General features: G+C 27.2%; 1 protein-coding gene across 1 annotated transcript in view; it reads left to right on the top strand.

The window, feature by feature from the left end:
* Positions 1-10,889: 10,889 nt before the first annotated feature.
* The window catches only part of LOC107444654 (metabotropic glutamate receptor 6-like), a 73,216-nt gene continuing 63,845 nt past the window's right edge, over positions 10,890-20,260 (top strand). Inside the window, exon 1 of the mRNA XM_043047753.3 lies at positions 10,890-11,502. Within this exon, the coding sequence (XP_042903687.3) occupies positions 11,025-11,502 (478 nt within the window). The 5' untranslated portion in view covers positions 10,890-11,024. The remainder of the gene's footprint in view (positions 11,503-20,260) is intronic.

Raw genomic sequence — 20,260 nt, 5'->3', positions numbered from 1 at the left:
TTTCTGACCCCCAAAACATAAAGGGTGGCTGCAATCTGGAAAATATAGTCCCAATAGCTTGGGCAGGAGTGCGGTCCAAAGTTTGGATTTAATTTTAATTTTACTTTTTATGTATTTCACCCTATCTCGGGAAATTAAGCGAATTGAAAAATATTCATACATGATTATAAAATTCTTTCCAGAGATAATTCAATTCAAAACCTTTAATAATTATTTGTCATTCTTTATTATTTAATATTAGTTAAAAAATGTTGAATAGTATGAAATGTAATTTGTTTACATAATTTTAAATAATATAATTTTATATAGCAAAATATTAAATTTAAGAGAAATCTGCCGAACTAGAAAATGTGGCCCATTTCCAATCCAGATTGTTAGAATGTCAAACAACTGGACGTGTAAAACCTTTAAATGTAACCACAATTATATTTATGAAAAATGTATTTGAAATTTAATTATATAAGCTTCTATAGTATTTTATTTGATACGGTTGGCAAAAATATTTGATTAAACGAAGCACTGACTTTTCATTTACAGATATGTGAAAGTTTTTGTAGATAATTGATTTTCCTTTTCTCTATAAATGTATATGTGCTCAAATAATCTAGTTTTTAAATGAAACTGGAATATCTTGTACCTACTAAAGTGTACATTTTACCATACCAATAGTTATGCCAATTTATCAATACCTTATATCAATTTTATAAGAGGTAAAACTGGGCATATTGGGTACCAGCTAGCATGCTTTAGGCACTCTCAGTCCTTTTGTTATTCCAGGTAAGTGGTTCTACATACAAGTTTCAATAAAACTAACATGTCAATGATTAAAAAAGCTCCTAAATTGGATCAAATTATGAATAGAAAAAAATACTCAATACCTTCAGTGAATAATATTTTGAATAAAATAGAAGTGAATATTATTCGAGCGAATACTTTCATTATTTGTTGCTTCAGCCAAAATATTACCTGCATTGCTAATAATTTTGGAAAGATTTACGACGCATTATTACTTTATAATTGTATTGCCACCGATGGTGTCGTTACAATCTGGTAAATGTGGTAAAAATTGCTATTTTTATCATGATACCTTACAGCAGTGGATAGAAAATAAAATCTATTACATTTACTTTTCAGTTTTGCATTTTTTACTAAATCTGTGGTAATGAGAACTATACTTTAAAAAATTATAATTCTCCATAAACCGTTTCCATATGAACAGAAAATTTAACAAATGAATGTTTTAAATACCGTATATTTTGGTATTTAATACCAGGATTATGGTTTTTATTTACCAGAAATGTCATTACCATGCAGTATGGTAATTTTACCGGAATTTATTGAATTGAACGAATTAAACACCACTTGCTTATAATATATTTTAAATAAAAGATTTAATTTGAAATTTAAGTAGGACGAATTAAGGGTACATTATTTTGTTTTACGATTTATTATCTCTTGTGCCATATATTTTAACAGCAACCAAAAAGTTCCTCCTTATCAATTATTAAATCAGGAGCTTCATATGAGATAACTCAGATTTTTTTCAAGATCAAAAAGATCTTTCCTCTATAAAGGCGAACAGAGAAAAATGTTATAAAAATCTCCTTTCTCCATTTTTCAATTTCACTTTTATTTTTGGCTTGAACTTTTTTCTTCCTAGAAAGTTGGAAATATTGTCTTTTTACTGCGATCTATTTAGGTCATATAGTACTTATTTATCGCTAAGGATTCAGAAATCGAAAATAAATTTGAAAAGTTTTAGAAGATTTTAAAACTTCGTTTTATCACTAAGGAACTTTCTTCCAAAATATGTACTTGAAGATTTTAATGAAACAAAGCATAATATTAAAGCAAAATTCATCAAAAAATTAATCAAATACTTACAAATACAAAAATAAATCCCCTAACTTTATAGAATTTTTAATACATTTTCTTTTCTTTTTCTTTCACTTTTATTTTTGAATGATTAGATAAACCTGAGAAAAATTCTGCAAAAACTACCATACTTGTATGGTAAAGAAATTTCTGATTAAAAAAAATCACAAAAATAAGTAAAACATTCCCACAACTCAGCAGATGGATCAGATAGGTTAAGTCTCCACAATTTCAGCGACCAACTGCAGGATTGAGGTAATGTGGTCAGCATTACACTCAGGCTGCCATTACTTCCTAGACAATTAGGTACCCATCGATCTAAAGCTAGGGGTATCAACCACTGCTGGGGATCGAACCCCAGATCTTCACAATAATAGCTCGGTGCTTTAATCGCTGAGTCATCACTGCTCATTTAGTAAAAATACAAAACTGAAATGTAAGTTTAACAGAAAAAATGGTTTTCACGCCATGCTGTGAAAAATAACTCTAAACCAAGCTATTTTTCAGAATTACTATTCATTTTATCATTTATTTAGTAATTTGATCATTTTAATCTCAATTCCTTTCACAAAAGAAACGTTGATTCAGCGTATAATATGTTTACACCTCTAAAATAAATTAAAAAAGGCAATTTTTTAAATGCTTGACGGAAGTTATTTGAAGATTGATTTTTTATTTTCCTGATTCATGTCTCAATTATAACAGAAGAAAATTTGATGATAAGATTTTCCAGTGAATTCGAAGGTAGCCAAATCAAATACTCGTATATCAAGTCTTTTGTCAGAATTAAAAATCTTTATTGGAAGCATTAGGATTTTTTTTATTTATTAGCATAGATATGGGGGTATCTTACAAGTACAAAGAATGGCTTAAGAACCCTTTTCTTTTTGACAAACATATACCACAAGTTAAAGAAAGTGTAAAAGAATAAACTTTCATAACGGGATTTGAAAAAAACTAAATCAACTCTTCAAAGTAGTTAGCGGATCAGCGATAGCGCTGGGCGAGGAAGAACCCAGCAAGTGAAACAAGCAAACTTCAGTGGGGTCTACGCGGCCAAAAGTTATTGTCCTTTTTCTAAACGCTTTTTTATTACAACAACAGTTGCTTTAGAAACCTTATATTTAATTCTTTTACTTTATCAATTTTTCTTTGAATCAGAAAATATATAATTGTTGACATTTACCATTGAATTTAATGAGGCTTGGCTATATTATTTTAATCAGTATACATTTCTACAAAAGCGAAATATTTCTCTTTTCAAAATGCATAAAAATGAGCCATTGCGTGAGTTAATCCTGTTAGAAGAATGGAATAAAGAAATAAAGTCATTTTAGCTTTTCTTCAAAATTGTGAATGCTATACAATTATTTAAATATAAATTTCAGACTTAAAAGAAAGTACGTTTCCTATATTGGCATATACAGAAGCATATTTGAGAGTATATAACTAAAAAAAATTGGTATAGTTCTTTACGAATTTGTTAAGTTATCTTGAAGCTTATTATAATAACAAAAATTTCATTAAACCAAAATTGTTCCTTTCGAAGGGATTGTGCTTTTTCAAAACTATTTTGTCAATTTTGAATTGAAATCTTTCCCTTATTTCTTGATACTTAGTCAGCTAAATTGCTGAATATACTTATTGCTGAATATACTTTACACATTATTGCTAAATTCCTTCGAAATATTTGCGGAACATTTATTGTTTACCATAATGATGTATGTGCATAATTTTTAAACTTAATACATTTTTCTATAAGAATATTAAAAAAAAAAAACATCTTAGTCAAATGCATAAAATTATGTAGGAATTAAAGCTCTGAAGAAGAATGCAATGAGAAAATCTAGTCATTAATTACCATAATGATCATATAAATACCTTTATCATAATTTCCAAGTCCCATAGATAAAAAAAAGGAAATACAACTTTGAAAAACTCTCGGATAATCAATAGCAAATTAAGCGGTTAAAGAGAGCTCGAATATTATTTTAGAGTTTCAGATAGATCTCATAAAACAACGCATCTTTTATAAAACATGAATTGACAAGTTTTAAATCCCGGCTATTGTGCTTACTTATAAAAATATTTTTAAAATAACCTTTTATTAGATATTTTTAATGTTATTGTACACTGAGAATAATATCTGTTAACATTACCATGCTGTATGATACTGACATTTCTGGTAAAAAAAAAGCACAATTCTCAAAAATAAAATCAAAATATACAGTATTTGAACCTAACTATTCATTTGGTAAATTTTCTATTTATATGGTAACGACTTACTGAAAATTCTGATTTTCAAAATTATAGTTCTTACTATCACCCTGTCAGTAAAATATACACCCGTTGCCAGCAGAAAGGAACATTAGAGAAATTTGAAAAAGAAGATCAAAATCATAATTTAATATTTAATCAATCAAAATGTAATAAAAAATGAACCAAAATGATAAAGAATCTTTTTAAAAAAATAATTAGTTGCGAAAACAAAAAAGAAGGCCGGGATCGCCAGGATGGTAGGTCATTTGGCCCCTGCTCGCGAGGTCATGAGTTCGATTTCTGCAGGTCGTAGACTCTCTGTGTACAAAATGGTGCACGCTAAATCTGTCGGGGTCATAAAGTCCTCCAAGTTCCCATAGCAGATCAATACCCCTGGGAGTACTGCGCAGGAGATAGATCATGCTGTAATTCAGGTCAAAATTGCGGTTTGCGGATGGATGGATAGTGTGTGAATGCGTCCTCCCCGTAAAACGGGTTGTGACGTATGTATGTTATCTCCGGATCATCCACTGGGACTTTTTCTAGACCATAATCAATAGTCCATTGTGCAGCTCTAAGTACGGTATCATAACGAAAACAAACAGTCTGAGATTCGAACGGATAATATGGTGAAATATTTATTTCTACAATCTCCGCAATGAAAAAAGTTAAAGGAACAACGTTTAAAGAATTTGAGGTCATTAAGAAAACTCTAACCTAAGAGTTAAAGAACTTTAAAAGATGCTTCAGAAACTAACAGCTCAGTACAAAAGTGCAATAAGGCAGATACAGGCTACTTAGGGACACATTAAATAAATATCCCTGGGCAGAGCGGTATCTACTCCAAACGCTGTGCGAAGAGTGGAATTTGCGGACTTGAATCTCGCTTATGTATCTTAGTGCTGTCCTTCTCTTTATTGTAATTTCTGTACTTCTACTTGACAACTGTTTATAAGCCTTAATTGAGCACACAAGCCTACAAATGTATGTATTGCCAATAAATAAATAAGTATGCGATTCGCAGAATGTTTTAAAATACGTGAATTAAGTATTATATTAGCAGAATATTTTATACATAAATTAAAGGTCACATCTTGCTTAAAAGAATGATATTGAATGTGCATATGAATGAATATTAAATTTTAAGACATTTAATAAAAACTCTTTTTTCCTTTAACTGATCGTGATTCTTGGCTCGAAGGTAATTATATAAAAATTTCAATATTCTCTGTGATATTTGTTTTTACTCTTACTCTTCTCTAAGTGTTAATTTTCTTTACAAAATATTAAGATGTTTGGTATAATTAGAAGTATAAGATTGCGTTTTCAAAGATGAAAACTAATAAGTGTGTGATGAGTACACAAATCTAAATATTTTTGGAGTTCTATTTTAATGCAGATGGAGCATTTTTAGGAAAACAAGAATCTCTTTTAAATTATAAGAGAAAAACAAGAATATCTGTTAAATTACGTAAGTTCTTGTTTATAAAGTTCTTGTCTACTGAGTCACATAAAATAATTTTTTTTCTAATAAGCTTCTTTAAATTAACTTTATTTCAATGTTTTTATGCATTGCTACTTTTTTCATAGATAAATAGTCTCCCAGGTGGACTAGTGGGCAGAGTGTTCGCCTACAACGTCTTCAACCCGGATTCGATTGAGAGCTGATTGTCAGATCGGATTACACTTTCTTCTATCATGTGTGTCTCAGTGATTTTACTGCAATGAAATATCCCCTGTCTAAGAAGTGTAAAGGTCGGGAGGTAATTTTATTTTATTACTTTATATTTGTTATTTAACTTCTAATTACTTTATGTTTGCAAAATTACTAAATCTTATGTGCATATATTTCTGTGCTTAATTTTTTTAAATTTTACAAAAGACTCTTGTTAAAGGATTTCCAGTAGATTTACTGGTGATTTTGACAAAATAATTTGAACTGTTAAAAGTGTTTAGGAGTAAATTGTTCCGATTGAAGTAAACTGTTCGGAATACAATTAGCTGCATGAACTTTATATGCATACATAAGTTGACCGCTCTTTATTTGTATAGAAAATATGTAAAATGAACTTATTATATTTTGTAGTTGAATGAAGCTTCTGTTTTGACAGCAATTAACAAATGTTATTGGGAAATGCAACTGATAGAAAGCAGTTTGTATTTATCATGATAGTTTTTACCATATAATTATAGTTAAAAATATATAAGTTTTCATACATTTTTCGTTCTATATATTCAAGTACAAACTTGTCCGACTGCAAAAGGTTTAACATATGATGAAATAAATGATTTATAATAAAGGAAATTTAAATTTGCATTGCATCATACATGTATTATTATAGTATTAAAATAGTATAATTGAAAAAGGTGTTAATATGTAGAAGATGAAAAAAACAGTTTGATTTATTTAGATCAAACTAGAATCTACCTAAGTTTTAATCCATGAACTATAGTTTGATACATAGTTATCTGTTTCAAAATGATGCGTTGGTAAAATTGTGTTGTTTGACTAGTCGTTTCAAATAATTTGCACGATGATACGCAACTGTTATTCTTCCCATATATATTCCCAACTTTATTTCATGGCTTCAGACAATGTGTAAATCTATTTTCAGTATATTTCAGCTTCAGGGATTTATCAGTTGAAATCGTTTCTCATAAATTGGAAGTTGGGAAAGATAATTTAGTGATACTGACATCAATTACATCAGCGTAACAATCATTATAACTTCTTCACGTTATTTCTTCGGTAACTCTTTGTACTTTCGAGTAAGTGTTAATGCGTTCGATGTACGGATATAAAATGTATAGATAGCAAATTAAGTAATAGTATTTGCTTTATACATTTAAAAAAGTTATATTTATAAAATTAGAACTCAAAAATAAAAATAAATATTTTTACTTGAAGTATGTATGCTATATGCATTAAAGGAATTTAATAATAATTTAACTTGAAATATATAGTTTTAAAAGCATTCATTTTGCATATTTTATTTAAATCTCTTTTTTTTTACTGAATTGAGCGTAGAAAAATGTTTTCTTTTTTCATTGTGAAATAATATTTTACTCTGGGAAATGGAAACAACTCTTATTATATAAGTGCAAAAGTAACAGAATTGCATAATAATGAATAGTATTCACGTGGATGTGTTTGCAAATGACAGCACTGAGTAAAGCCGAACATAGTCATTAACTACGATGGTACGAAATGTGACAGGAACGTAGAAGACTAGATGCTGAAGACTTATTCTACGAGATGTAAAAAATGCATGTGGCTCGCATGTTTTTTACAATGTTCGTAACATTACTGTATTCAATGCTAGGATAGTTCTTCAGGAGTCCTTTGATAACCTAATTATGCATGGCGAATTCATTCTTGTGCTTACGTAAAGCGAATTTACTCTCGTGCTTACGTAAAGTGAATTCACTCTTGTGCTAAAACTACGAATTAGTGTTTTGCGCATAAGATATCCCCTAATTGATAAAATTCAGTCTTTAAAATAAAAAAAAAATGTCTTTTAACTATTTAAATGGAGGAGTTAAACTTCTGATGGTTATGAGTTATGAACCAAATCGTGTCTATTTTGCTATCACATTCACGTTATGCTTATATAGTATACGCGTACGCTGATGTCGCATCACTGATGGAACTTGACATTTTAAAACAACTTGTGTTCTAATGTGTATTTTATATATTCCTATCTTTTAGTTATTTTCGTATGACTTGCCGTCCCATGCAAGAATAATCTGTAATAGAGTATTACACTATATTATTATATTGTCATTATAATAATAAAAAAACCCCTCTAAAACAAACTAATCTTTAAAAGAGCTTAAAAATTGTATATCCAACAATATGCAGTGGTTCAAGAATTACATACTTTGAAATAACATCAAATACGTATGAGAGTCAAAATGATCTCAAACTGAACTCAATCGGAGTTTTAAGTAGGTCCAAAATTCTATACCAGAAGTATATTTGGTATCGACTGTTCGAGTGTTAAAAAAAATAGACAAAATAAATTTCCTTTATGATTTTTGTACTTAAAAATCTGCATAAAAAATTCAGTCTACATTTCAGATACCTGCCTTCTAACATATTAGTTGAATACCCGTTTTCTGTAAGCAGTAAAAATAATCAAACTATCAATAAATCAATACTGATAAAAACTACGAAATCTTGCACAAAACTGGTAAACATACCAACATAATTAATAAAGATAAAATAATATTATTTGCTTTTAATTTCACATAACTTTTTGTCCTTGCCAATGGTTTTGCTTTATTAGATTAAGCTAAACATGTTTTTTGGTAATTCATTCCATCAAAAAATAATAACTCACTGTATTCAGTGACTTTTGGAATGATGCTATTACTCAAGACCAACTCGTGATGGTTAAAGCTTTCCACAATTAAGTGATTTTTTCTGGTACATAACCTTTAAAGAGGTAAAACACAGTGCAACACAGTATCTATATTAAAACTGCTCGGTATTCATGTAGATTTTATAGGCATCAAATATATTAATTTTACCAACATTTTCTAAATTTTATATTGAATAAAATTGCATCAATTAACAATCTGTTAAAAGTGCTTATTAACAAAATTAATTAAGCCTCATTGGCTTCAATAGTTAAATGATAATTTTTTATATTCCTTCAGAACGAATTAGCACCATTTTTCTATTAGTTCAGTACATAGCTTTTTTCAATTTTAATTAGTACCTATTATCAGAATCAATTAAGCATAATTGGTGTCGGATCTGAAGTTATAAGAGAAACACACAAGAAAGCTCCTCATTTTATTATTATATATCATTTAAACAACTTTATTTAATAAATTATTGTGACATTTTAACCACCAATCTTTGTAATAACGTCTACATTTCATAAATTAATTCTTTTTATAAAAATTTCAACTCACTGTAAATGTTCATTTAATAAATTATTGTGACATTTTAACCACCAATCATTATTATGACGTCTGCATTTCATAAATTTATTCTTTTTATAAAAATTTCAACTCACTGTAAACGTTCATTTAATAAATTTTACCTACACCATATTAAAGATGACAGCAAAATATTATTGAATTAGGAATAAATTTCAAGTCATTCAGAGGAATCTTCATTCATTTTAAAGACGAATTCATTCCTAAAATATTTAAAGTCCAGATAAGAATTCCTAAACTTGAACTCCTTGTCTCTTTTAAAAGTTTACTGAAGTGTTCAGAGAAATTAAGAATTTGAATTGAAAGTGAAATGTTATAGTTGTTTGTTTTCGTTCTCAGTTCAATCAATATTTCTGAAACTGATTTATGCTGATGTATTCAAAATGCTTTTCGTTGATCCATATGTAGATTAAAAAATGATACTGTCTTCAAATAAAAAGCAAGTTCCTTTGATAATTACTCGCTTTCCTTTTTCAAATTCAAGAAATTGTATTCTAAATAATATATATATATATATATATATATATATATATATATATATATATATATATATATATATATATATATATATATATATATATATATATATATATATATATATATATATATATATATATATATATATATATTTTTTTTTTTTTTTTTTTTTTATGTCAAATATATTGATTTAGCAATCACTAGTTTTTGTTAAAAAATAAAGGAAATAAAATTTTTAGATTATTCTATTAAGTTTTGAATTAGCTGTAAGTTATTGTATTGAGTTTTGCCATAATTTTAGATTATTGCAAAACTCAACTCATTGAGTTCTAAGAAATTTCAGCAGTTTAATATATGCTTCTGATTTGAAAACGAGAAACTTTTGAAAACGAACTTTTCTGAGCATTTAATTACTCACTTATTACAATAAGTTGCAGATTATTGCATTAAGTTTTCAGATGCCTTTTTCACTAATCTTAATTTTACTGACGTGAATGCTTCGTATTTGTCAAATTTTGAAAAACAATTGTTCAATGCATTACTTACTCACTTATTGCAAAAATAAGTTGTAGATTATTGCATAGAGTTCATGTATGACTTTTCAGTAGCTTTTATTTACTTACATGTTTTTAAATTTTTCATATTTTTTGAAAAAGAATTGTTCAAAGCTTTAACTCCCTTATTATACTCAGTAAAAATAAAATAGTGTATAGTTGCCACCATTTGCGGTTGACAAATTTTTTTACAGTGCATGTAGACTTATTTTTATTTACTTTCCTACTGTGATAGTTTTATTTATTTATTCATTCTTTTCTTGTTCGATAACTGACAATATATTTTTTCAATATATGGTTTCATTCCAGGAACAAGCAAGGATTTTTCAGTAACATTAAATTTATTTAGTTACAATTTTACATGTTTTTAATTTCTCAAATTTTTTTAAAAGAGAATTTTTCAAAGTATTTGCTCACGCTTAATTATAATATATGAGAATTATAATAAATATTCAGTCTCTATTTCATCAGTTTCCTAAGAATATAGTTTTTAGCTATTCGTCTTTAAAACTACATTTAAATATTTTATAAGGGTATTAAACTTACGATTAATAAATTTTGACATAGCATTGAAGGTTAAATTAATAAATATTTAAAGTTTCTTCCCCTAAAGAAATCTATATTATTTGCAACAGAAAATGCATTAGTTTAAGACATTCGAAAGTTAGCAAGTCCAGACGTGTTTTGAAGTTTTCAATTTCATGTTTTCGGCGCATAACGCCAGGGTGCGCTGATAAGCATTATGGTCTTAACTGAAAGCGAGACGAAAAGGATGCATTTATCCATGCTCTAACCACTTGGATAGAATGGCAGATGTGTTCCTCTGAATAGGGGAAAACTTTCCCACGTGGTTCTTTCACGAATTCATGTTACTTTACGCACAAAAACGAAGATAACTCATCGAAAAACATGACTATCACTTTTAGTTTAGTTATCTTAGTTTTATACTATTTATTATATACAAGTTATTGCTGGAATTCTTCTAAAAATATAGTTCTAGCTGAAAATATTGCTGTTGGTCAATATTTTGTGAATGTAAGTTTCGAAGAAAATGACACCCATTTTCCTTCCGAAATTTTGAGTCTAATTAGAAAAAGTAGAACTTCATCTAATTTTAATCAGTCATGGCCAGTAAAAAGAGTTTCTGAAATTGATGGTGATATCATCTTAGGTGGACTGATGATGATACATGAGCGAGAAGATCAAAAAATATGTGGTCCCATAATGCCTCAAGGCGGGATACAAGCCTTAGAATGCATGTTGTATACCATGGATTGGGTAAACAATCAAAAGAATTTTTTACCCGGAATCAAACTTGGAGCTTATGTATTAGACGATTGTGATAAAGATACTTATGGTTTAGAGCAAGCTGTTGATTTTATTAAAGGTATTTATTTTAAAATATATTTAGATGTTTTAAGAGTTTCTATTTGGAGTTTTGTTTTATTTATATATTAATATTTCTATGTAATAAGTATATAATCAAAACGGTTAATTACCCATAAACAAATTTGCAGTTTGCGTATTAGATGACTATGATAAAGATACTAATGGTAAAATCAAGCTTTTGATTTTGTTAAAGAAGTTTATTTTAGAGATTTTAAGAGTTTTTACTTAAAATTTACTGATTTAAGGCTTGCTATTATTAAATATGATGTTCTAAAACACAAATATTATCTCTTGATAATAGAAGATACCATAGTTAATTAAAAATTGATTTCTATGTAATATGAAATAACTATACTATGTAATAATAAATAATAAATATTTCTATGTATATGAATAATTACTTTTAATTTTTTCTGTTTCATTTCTAGATATAACTTTTCATTATACATCAAACAAATCGATATTATTAAGATGAAGATACTTACGGCTTAGAACAAGCTGTTAATTTCATTGAGGGTGTTCATTTCAAAATTTATTTAGATATTTTAAAAGCTTTCATTTCAAATTCAATTGTTTATCTCTTTTTTTTAAAGTTACATATAAATTTCAGAACACAAATTTTATTTATTCATATTTAAATGTACCATAATAAAAAAATTACTTCAATATTATATGAAGTATGTTAAGAAGAGTTTATTTTATTGTTGCTACATGTTATTCGTGGTTACTTTTGATTTTCTTCTGTTTTGTTACTATATATAACTCTATATAATGTATAAAATAAAGATATATTATTAAGACGATAAAGATATTTACGGTTTGAAGCTAGTTATTCATTTTGTTAGAGATATTTATTTCAGAAAGTATTTAAATGTTTTAAAAGTTTTTATTTTAAATTTAATTTTTTTAATTCTTTTTCAAAATTACATATGTTTTTTAGAACATAAATTTCATTTATTGAAGATTAATTATACCATGCTTAATAAAAATGGATTTGTTATAAGAAATATGTGAACTAGAGTATATTTTATGTTTGTAATATGTCATTCGTGGTTATTTTGATTGTTATTTATGCTAACAAAATTTTGCACAATTTTGCATTATCTATTAGTATGTTATATGCAGTTATTTTTCGTTTTCTTCGGTTTCTTTATTATATTGAATTATAATTTATGAAATAAATATATATTATTAAAATTAAGAAAATATATACTTATGGTTTAAAATAAGTATTCTATATCATCAAAGAATGGATTTTGAAATACTTTTTCGAATATTATATTGATTAATGTTATGCGCAATAAAAATAATACGAAACCGTTCAATCATACCAAAGTACTTCGTATATTATAAAATTTATTTGCATACTTATTATTGTTTATTTTAACTCTTTTTTTATACTGCATATCTTTATTTAAACATATAAATTCAATTTAAGATAAGAAATAGTTTGAGTAAAATTTTTTAAGGTGATATCAGACACTAATAGGCAAATGATTTTATACATATTATATGATATATTGAAATTTTATCGCACTTTTACAATGTGTTATGTGGTTACTTATTGCTCTTCTTTAATCCTAAGTGTAGCAAATTGTCCCTTAATAACTTTTCTTTGTTATCTCAGTTATTTTGCTTCTTTTTATGATATTTTGAAATTTCCTCATCATTAATCAAGTCAAAAGTAAACTTTATATCTTTTTATAATTACAATATATTGATATTTTTTCTCTCATAAAATCTGAAGGTAAATAATCTGATCATTCAGTGGCTTTTTTATTTGCTAATTTATTTATGTTGTTATTTTAAGTTACTCTTGAAATTTTCTTTGTTATAAATAAAGTTAAACAATTACTTACTATTTTGCAACTTAAGAATTGCAACTGCCATAATGAAACAAAGTCACCAATTCCGCTTTCTACTCAACGAGTTTACAAGAAAACAAGGATATTTTGAACATGTCTAACAAATATTCGTTAGTTTTTCATGTGTTTTACTTGGATTAGTTTTTAGTTGAAGAGATGTTATATGTTTTATGTTTTTGAACATATTTAACAATATTAATTCCTTAACTAAATTCAATCGTTTTTCGTATTACCAGTGAAAATAACGTAGATTTTAATCAAATTCTCTGGTTGTACTAAAGGTATGTCAGAATTTATCATATAATCAAATAAATAACGTTAATTAATAATTAATAACGAATTTTAAATATAGAATGGCATCAATTATTAAATATCAATTCTTAAAATTTAAGTTATAAAGTCCATAGCTCTTTTATTATTTTACAAATCAAGTTAGATCCAGGAACTTAGTATTGCTACTTACTAACTACTAAGGAAATGAAAAATACATATTAAGAAGATTTCAAAACATTATTATTTTAAACAGAAAACAGTTTAAAACTTACTGGACTTACAACTGCCTTAGCTCATTTAACCTTCTTATTTAATTCCTTTTAAATTCATTAGTAGAAAAAGAACGAGTTTAAGAGAGAGTAACAGTTTAGTATGAAGTCAGTTTTTGCTTTGTTAAACTAATCAAATTCTTGATCTAGTGATCTAATTTTCTATATGAAATAAAAAAAATATACTGAGCTAAATGCAAGTTTCGTTACTTTCGGTGCATTGCTATTGGACAGAAGAATTTTATAATAGCTTTTTTACTTTACAGAGATCAGTGCTTATTAGTTATTTTGCTGTTATTAATTTAATATAAAATTAAAAAATTTTATCCAATAATCCAATTTTCTGTACAACTTAAAAAGATAATAATCTCTCTATATTTTTTTACTGTCTTTTGTTCAGTTCAATTGGGCAAAAATTATGAGATAGGTGTCTTATTTTGCAAAGAGTAGTGCTTACCAGTTTATTGGTGTTTTCTTTTTTTAACATAATCCAAAATCTAATTCTCCATGTAACGAAAAGATGAAAAACCTAAATAAATTTTAAATAGTTTTTGATCCATTTTTATTGGACAGAAAAAATATAGAATATTTTTTTTTACGAAGATTAGTGTTTATTAGTTTATCAAAGTTTACTGTTATTCATCTAACCCAGTTCGTAATTAAAAAATTTCATCTAATATTCCAATTCCTTAAACAATATAAAAAGATATTTAAAAGCCTAAACATATTTCTCGTTGTTATCGCTCAATTGTTGTTGGGCAGAAAAGCTGTGTGATAGGTTTCTTATGCTGCAAATATCACTGTTAATCAGGGTTTTATGTTATTAAATTAATCCATTGCTTAAACCAGAAATTTCATTTACTAATCAAATTCTCTATATAATGTTTAAAAAAAATAGCTAAAATATCTTTTCTTTGTTTATGATCCGTTGTTATTGAACAGAAAAACATATGATGCACTTTCTATTTTACAAAGATTAATGTTTATCAGTTTATTAGTGTTTTCTGTTACTATTTTAATACAAAAATTTCCTCCAATAACCCAATTCTCTGTGTAATATAAAAATATAATAACCTAAGTACATTTATTGTTGTTTTTAAATTACTGTTACTGAACAGAAAAGTTATATGATTTGTTTCTTGTTTTACAAAGAAATACTGTTATTTTAATTATTTCTGTTTTAATTTATAAGATTGCTATATTTTGACATGATTTAAATTAAAATGTTTAGAAAATTATTTTAAATTTACGTATGCAAGTAAAAACATTAATGAAAATAGCTATTTAAAAATTTTTAAGCAATATTAAGAATTAAAGTTTCGCAGTTAATCTTTTAAATTACGTCTTAGAAAAACATATTCAACGTGTTTAATAGTTACCAAAAAAGTTTGCGGATGAAGTTGCAATGATAATCGTATAAAATCGTATTACGCTTTTCATTTATTAAATCTTTTGACCAATATTAACCGGTTGGTTAAAAAATCTGTTAATTATTAAAAATATTGAAAAGGTACTTAGAAAACCTTTGTGGGATTTAATATGTGGCCCAATGGGGGATTAAATTATATTTATTAACAGACACCTTCGTATTTGTGCCGCATAATCATTATATATTTTCACAGCTGGTATAGAGTGCTTCTTGTTTGATTGGTGTCCTTTCATGAATGGAAAGCAGCCTTTTCGGCATATTTTATTTTTTTTTTACTATCAAAAAGTTAGAAATATTGTTCGAGCAAGAAAAATATTTAAGCGATATATATAAAGAGAATATGTACTGACAGTACACTAGTGCCAAAACTAATTTTCGAAATTCTGATCCAGCAATTTCGATATTGAAGATGTGACACATTTTGGAATTCCAATGTATACTGATGAGGACTTTAAAATGTATTATATAAACCAAACCGGCAAATAACAATTCGTGATATAGCTGAGCGATTAAATTTCTCGAATTCATTATTTTGAAACACCTAGGTATAATTTCAAAGCTCCGATATATTGTTACCTCATGTACGTGTGGAAAGAAATTTATTCCCTATGGAATAAATTTCTTGTCTGTGATTTGCTGCTCTAAACATCTAAAAACGCTTCATTTTCGAAGCACCCTCTTCATTGGGAATGCGTGGTTCATAATATTTGCTGCAATCTACAAAATGTTTCAGACAGTAAAACTTTTACTTCAAATTAACTGGATTTTGCCAGGATTTCTAAATTTCATAAGGGTTGAATCAAGTTACTACCATGAAAATTGCAAAAGGTATTAAACCAGAATGGATAACATATAATTCAATAAATTATTTATTTACTATAAAAAAAATCCTCTTTCCATTTTATGAGAAAATACTTTTCAAACACACAAGAAAAACTTAGATATTCTTTCGCGATTTTAAATTTAATTATTTATAGATTATTTAAAGAAAATGTAATAACTGTTTATTACAATAATTATTAAGGACATCATTTAATTTCCCTGATAAAGTCAAAAAATTTATTAAATTATTCGACGTTTGTAAATTTAGATATATTTGTTTTAATTTTTTTTTAATTTCCGTTTTTTCAATTATATTTTTAAATGATTCAATTTTAAATATTGATTTTTTTTATCGGTGAAGTCAATCTTAATGCATTTCATATTATGAATTAAAGGGTTACGTTTTTCAAAGCGAACTTGGGTCTAGTTTATTAATTTTTTTTTTGCTTGAATATATTCTACGATTTTGCCAAATTTAGAGTGAGCACTGAATTTTGAAGAGTTTAATATAAGAAAATTTTGTAGAGTAGAAACTTAAATAAAAACGTATAATGCGTTTGATTGTGACTTGAAGAGAAGGTAATTGATTCTGACTACTCATCATTAATTCTAAAGTATTTGGTAATTGCTTAAGAAAAAAATGGTATTATTTTAAATTCATTCACAACGAAAGAAATGTAAAAGAAAATTGAATGAAGTATATTGAAATTAAATCGAAGAATGAAAAGTAAAATTAAAAAAAAAGCAGTATACGTCTTTAATATCATTTTTTATAAAATAATTGAAAGAAAATATTTTTGTTAATTTTGTATTCTTTTGAAATTGAATCGAAATAAAGTATTTAAGGTGTATTGTGAGTTTTTAAAGTCTCCCCGTCTCTACCTCTACAATTACCCAATTCCATTTCACTAGTATATAAGACACGTGGAGGCACAGTTAGATGGGTGACGGTTGACAATGTCGATTGCCAAGCCCCATATTAGTGACCCGTACGTGATCTGATCACGCTTACCTTAAGAGAAACGGCCACTTTGATATGAACATGGCTATTTCGATGCATGGAACACAGTTAACAGTTGACTTGCAATTTGTGATGGCGATATTGTATTCCTCGCGCTGTTACTACTCAGTCTCGATCCTATTCACAATAGGGACCTACACACTTGGCTGCTAGAAACATATTTATAACCATTGTTGAAAAGCCGACCCAATTTTGGGTTTACGACTACAAATGTTCAATTCCGCAACTTCGTAATGTTGAACCCTTTCCAGAAGAAATTAGCCTTCGTGGAGGACTTTTTCGATGGTACTAGTCCGAATTTGTGTAACATGGAGAGGAAATTCACGAAAACCTCCCATGGTTAGCCTGAGGGCAAGGGGACTCTAACCCATGATCCGTCTACCACTGATGGTATTTTAGGTCTGCACTGTGGTCGGTTCAAGCCGGATATGGAATTAGTATCTACCAGTCATCGCTGGGATTCGAACCTGTTTCACTTCATAAGAAGGCAAACGCTCTAATCACTGAGCCATCACGACTGTTAGAGAAACGTAGGAGAGACTAGGCACACAACCATAATCTTAATACAGCTATCACGATCAGTACTCGAAATCCGGTGATCTCAATATAGCTCGCACCACTAGCTCTTAAAGTCTGGAGATCTTAATACAGTTCTTCCGGCCTCTCATAAGACAACAATGAATCAACTAGTGATATGCATTCATCGAATTCTATCCCGTATAAGATTTTGATAGATGAGAATTGAAGCGTAGCTACCGCTAAAATAAATCAACTTCAATTTACTAGTATACAAGACATGTTAACTCCATTCTATCTGGAGGTACATTTAGATTGATGACTGTTCACATTGTCAGGAACCTAGCCACTCACAAAGCAAAAATGCAAGGACTGCTTTTTTATTAGTTTCTTAATAAAGAAAACAAATGTTTTACAATGATAAGTTGATCTTTCTAATCCAGGGCTCTAATCTGATAATGGATATAAAATAATCAAATATTTAAATACGCGCAATAAACTATTTTTTGATCAAATCGAGCTATAAGTTAGCAATCATTGATGTTATCGTTAAAATATGTGAAAAATTGAATCGTAAATTTAAAACAATGGCTAACGCCTAACCTATCAGAAAATGTTTTGTTTTCGTTTATCCATCTCGAACGGTTTGTTGTAGAATGTTTTAATTTCAACAGTTACCTTCCTCGTGCTTTGAACTATCTGTATGCCAAATTTCCTAGCTTTCGGTAGGATGCTTTAGGAGTTTATGAAGAACACACACACACAGACATTCATTTTTATTTAGATAGATTGGCGGATAAGATTTTTAAAAAATCACTCATTTCAAACTGTATATTATTCTATATTTAATTTGTATATTATTCTTATGCAATGTGAAAAATTACGGCAAGAAGTATCAAAACTCAGGGTGCATCATAAAATCCTTTTTTCTTGGAACATACTATGGAATAAAAAAAACAATCCTGATTTATCGCAATTTTTACAATGATAACCATAAAATCACTAAATCACTATTATTAAATAAATATTACTTTAAAATTTACTGTGCAATATTTTACAGTAAAATTAGATATAACGGTGCAATGTCAATGCAGATACTTTATAACAGTAAAACCTCTGAATCAATATTATTAACTAAATATTACTTAAATTACGGTATAATATTTTATGTAACAAATAGATATAAAGGTACAATGGATTTTACGGATGATGCACCCAAAGTGCCGATACTTTATGCCGTAATTCAATCTGAAATTTTTTATGGTGTGCATATATAGGGTAAGTATCCAACAAACACAATAGTACAAATTCAGTCTTAAAGCGTTAATCGTTAATATAAATGATAGAGACTTTTTAAACATTAAATCTAAACGTATGAATTATTTGTGTGTCACAAATTAATTTTTAAGTATGTATCAAAGTCCAAAGAATTATTAGCGATGAAGGGAGAATTTAAAATATCATAGTTTGTTTGCATGGTGAAACGTGAAGAAAATTTTGCTTTTCAATCAGTTTTCAATAACAATGAAACAGGTTTTAGTGTTTGAATATCAACTTTATCTTTGATAAATTGCCCGGTATTTACATCGGTTTCAAATATATTTCTTTTAAATTTCATTTTAGACTAAATCTACTAAAAAATTAAGGTCTTTGCTTGCCTACATATTAATTTAAGTGAATTCCGTGAGAAAATTCTGTATTGCAGATCTTAATTAGAAAGGGAAAATTTATTTTTGAACTTTTTCATAAGTTTCAATATTGCATAACTATAGTACTTTTGAAAAATAACTAGAACTTTAAATTTACAAACTGTTGAGGGTATGACAGAAGTTAACAACAACTCTAACGAAAAATGTTGGCTCTAATCATTTTTATAATTCATAATTACGTTTTAACTAATATTTTTCATATTACTTGGCATTTTTTATTATTTGTGCTGCTTTAATATTTCAGATTCTTATGCTTTAATATTTCAGATTCTTATGAAAAGTATTGAAATAACAAAAGCGTACTTTAAGATTTTTCTTTCTAATTCTACCTCCTCATGCGTTAAACATACATTTTACCGTTCCTTTTTCAATTATGGAAAAATAATAATTATATCCTTATTATTTTTAGCTATAAAAATGAAATCTTTTTAATTTTTATTATTTAAAAATTTTTCTACCTTTTAGTGCATATATATATATATATATATATATATATATATATATATATATATATATATATATATATATATATATATATATATATATATATAAGTTATTATTTATTTCACTACGTCTAAACTCCTACGCCTTCTCTTCAAGAAAACGCCATTCACGAAAAAAGAAATAGTAGCAGAAATAGTCCATTAACTACATATTTTTTGGTTAAAATCTTTATATTTCATGAATGTTAAAATATCTTTTTTATTTCAATTTTAATGCCAATTCAATGAAACATGCTCTAAAAAAGGTTCTTTTTATTTCTTCCATTTCATTTATTTCAATTACTCCTTTTCAAAAATGTCATTTTTATTTCAATATTAGTTAAAAATATTATCCGATTAAAACTATAAA

Source organism: Parasteatoda tepidariorum, chromosome 2 (genome assembly GCF_982258835.1).
Source record: "Parasteatoda tepidariorum strain Cologne lab strain chromosome 2, Ptep-v5.0, whole genome shotgun sequence".
Classification (NCBI taxonomy): Eukaryota; Metazoa; Arthropoda; class Arachnida; order Araneae; family Theridiidae; genus Parasteatoda; species Parasteatoda tepidariorum.
The sequence above is the reverse complement of the archived record's forward strand: the minus strand, read 5'-3'. Positions and strand labels throughout refer to the sequence as shown.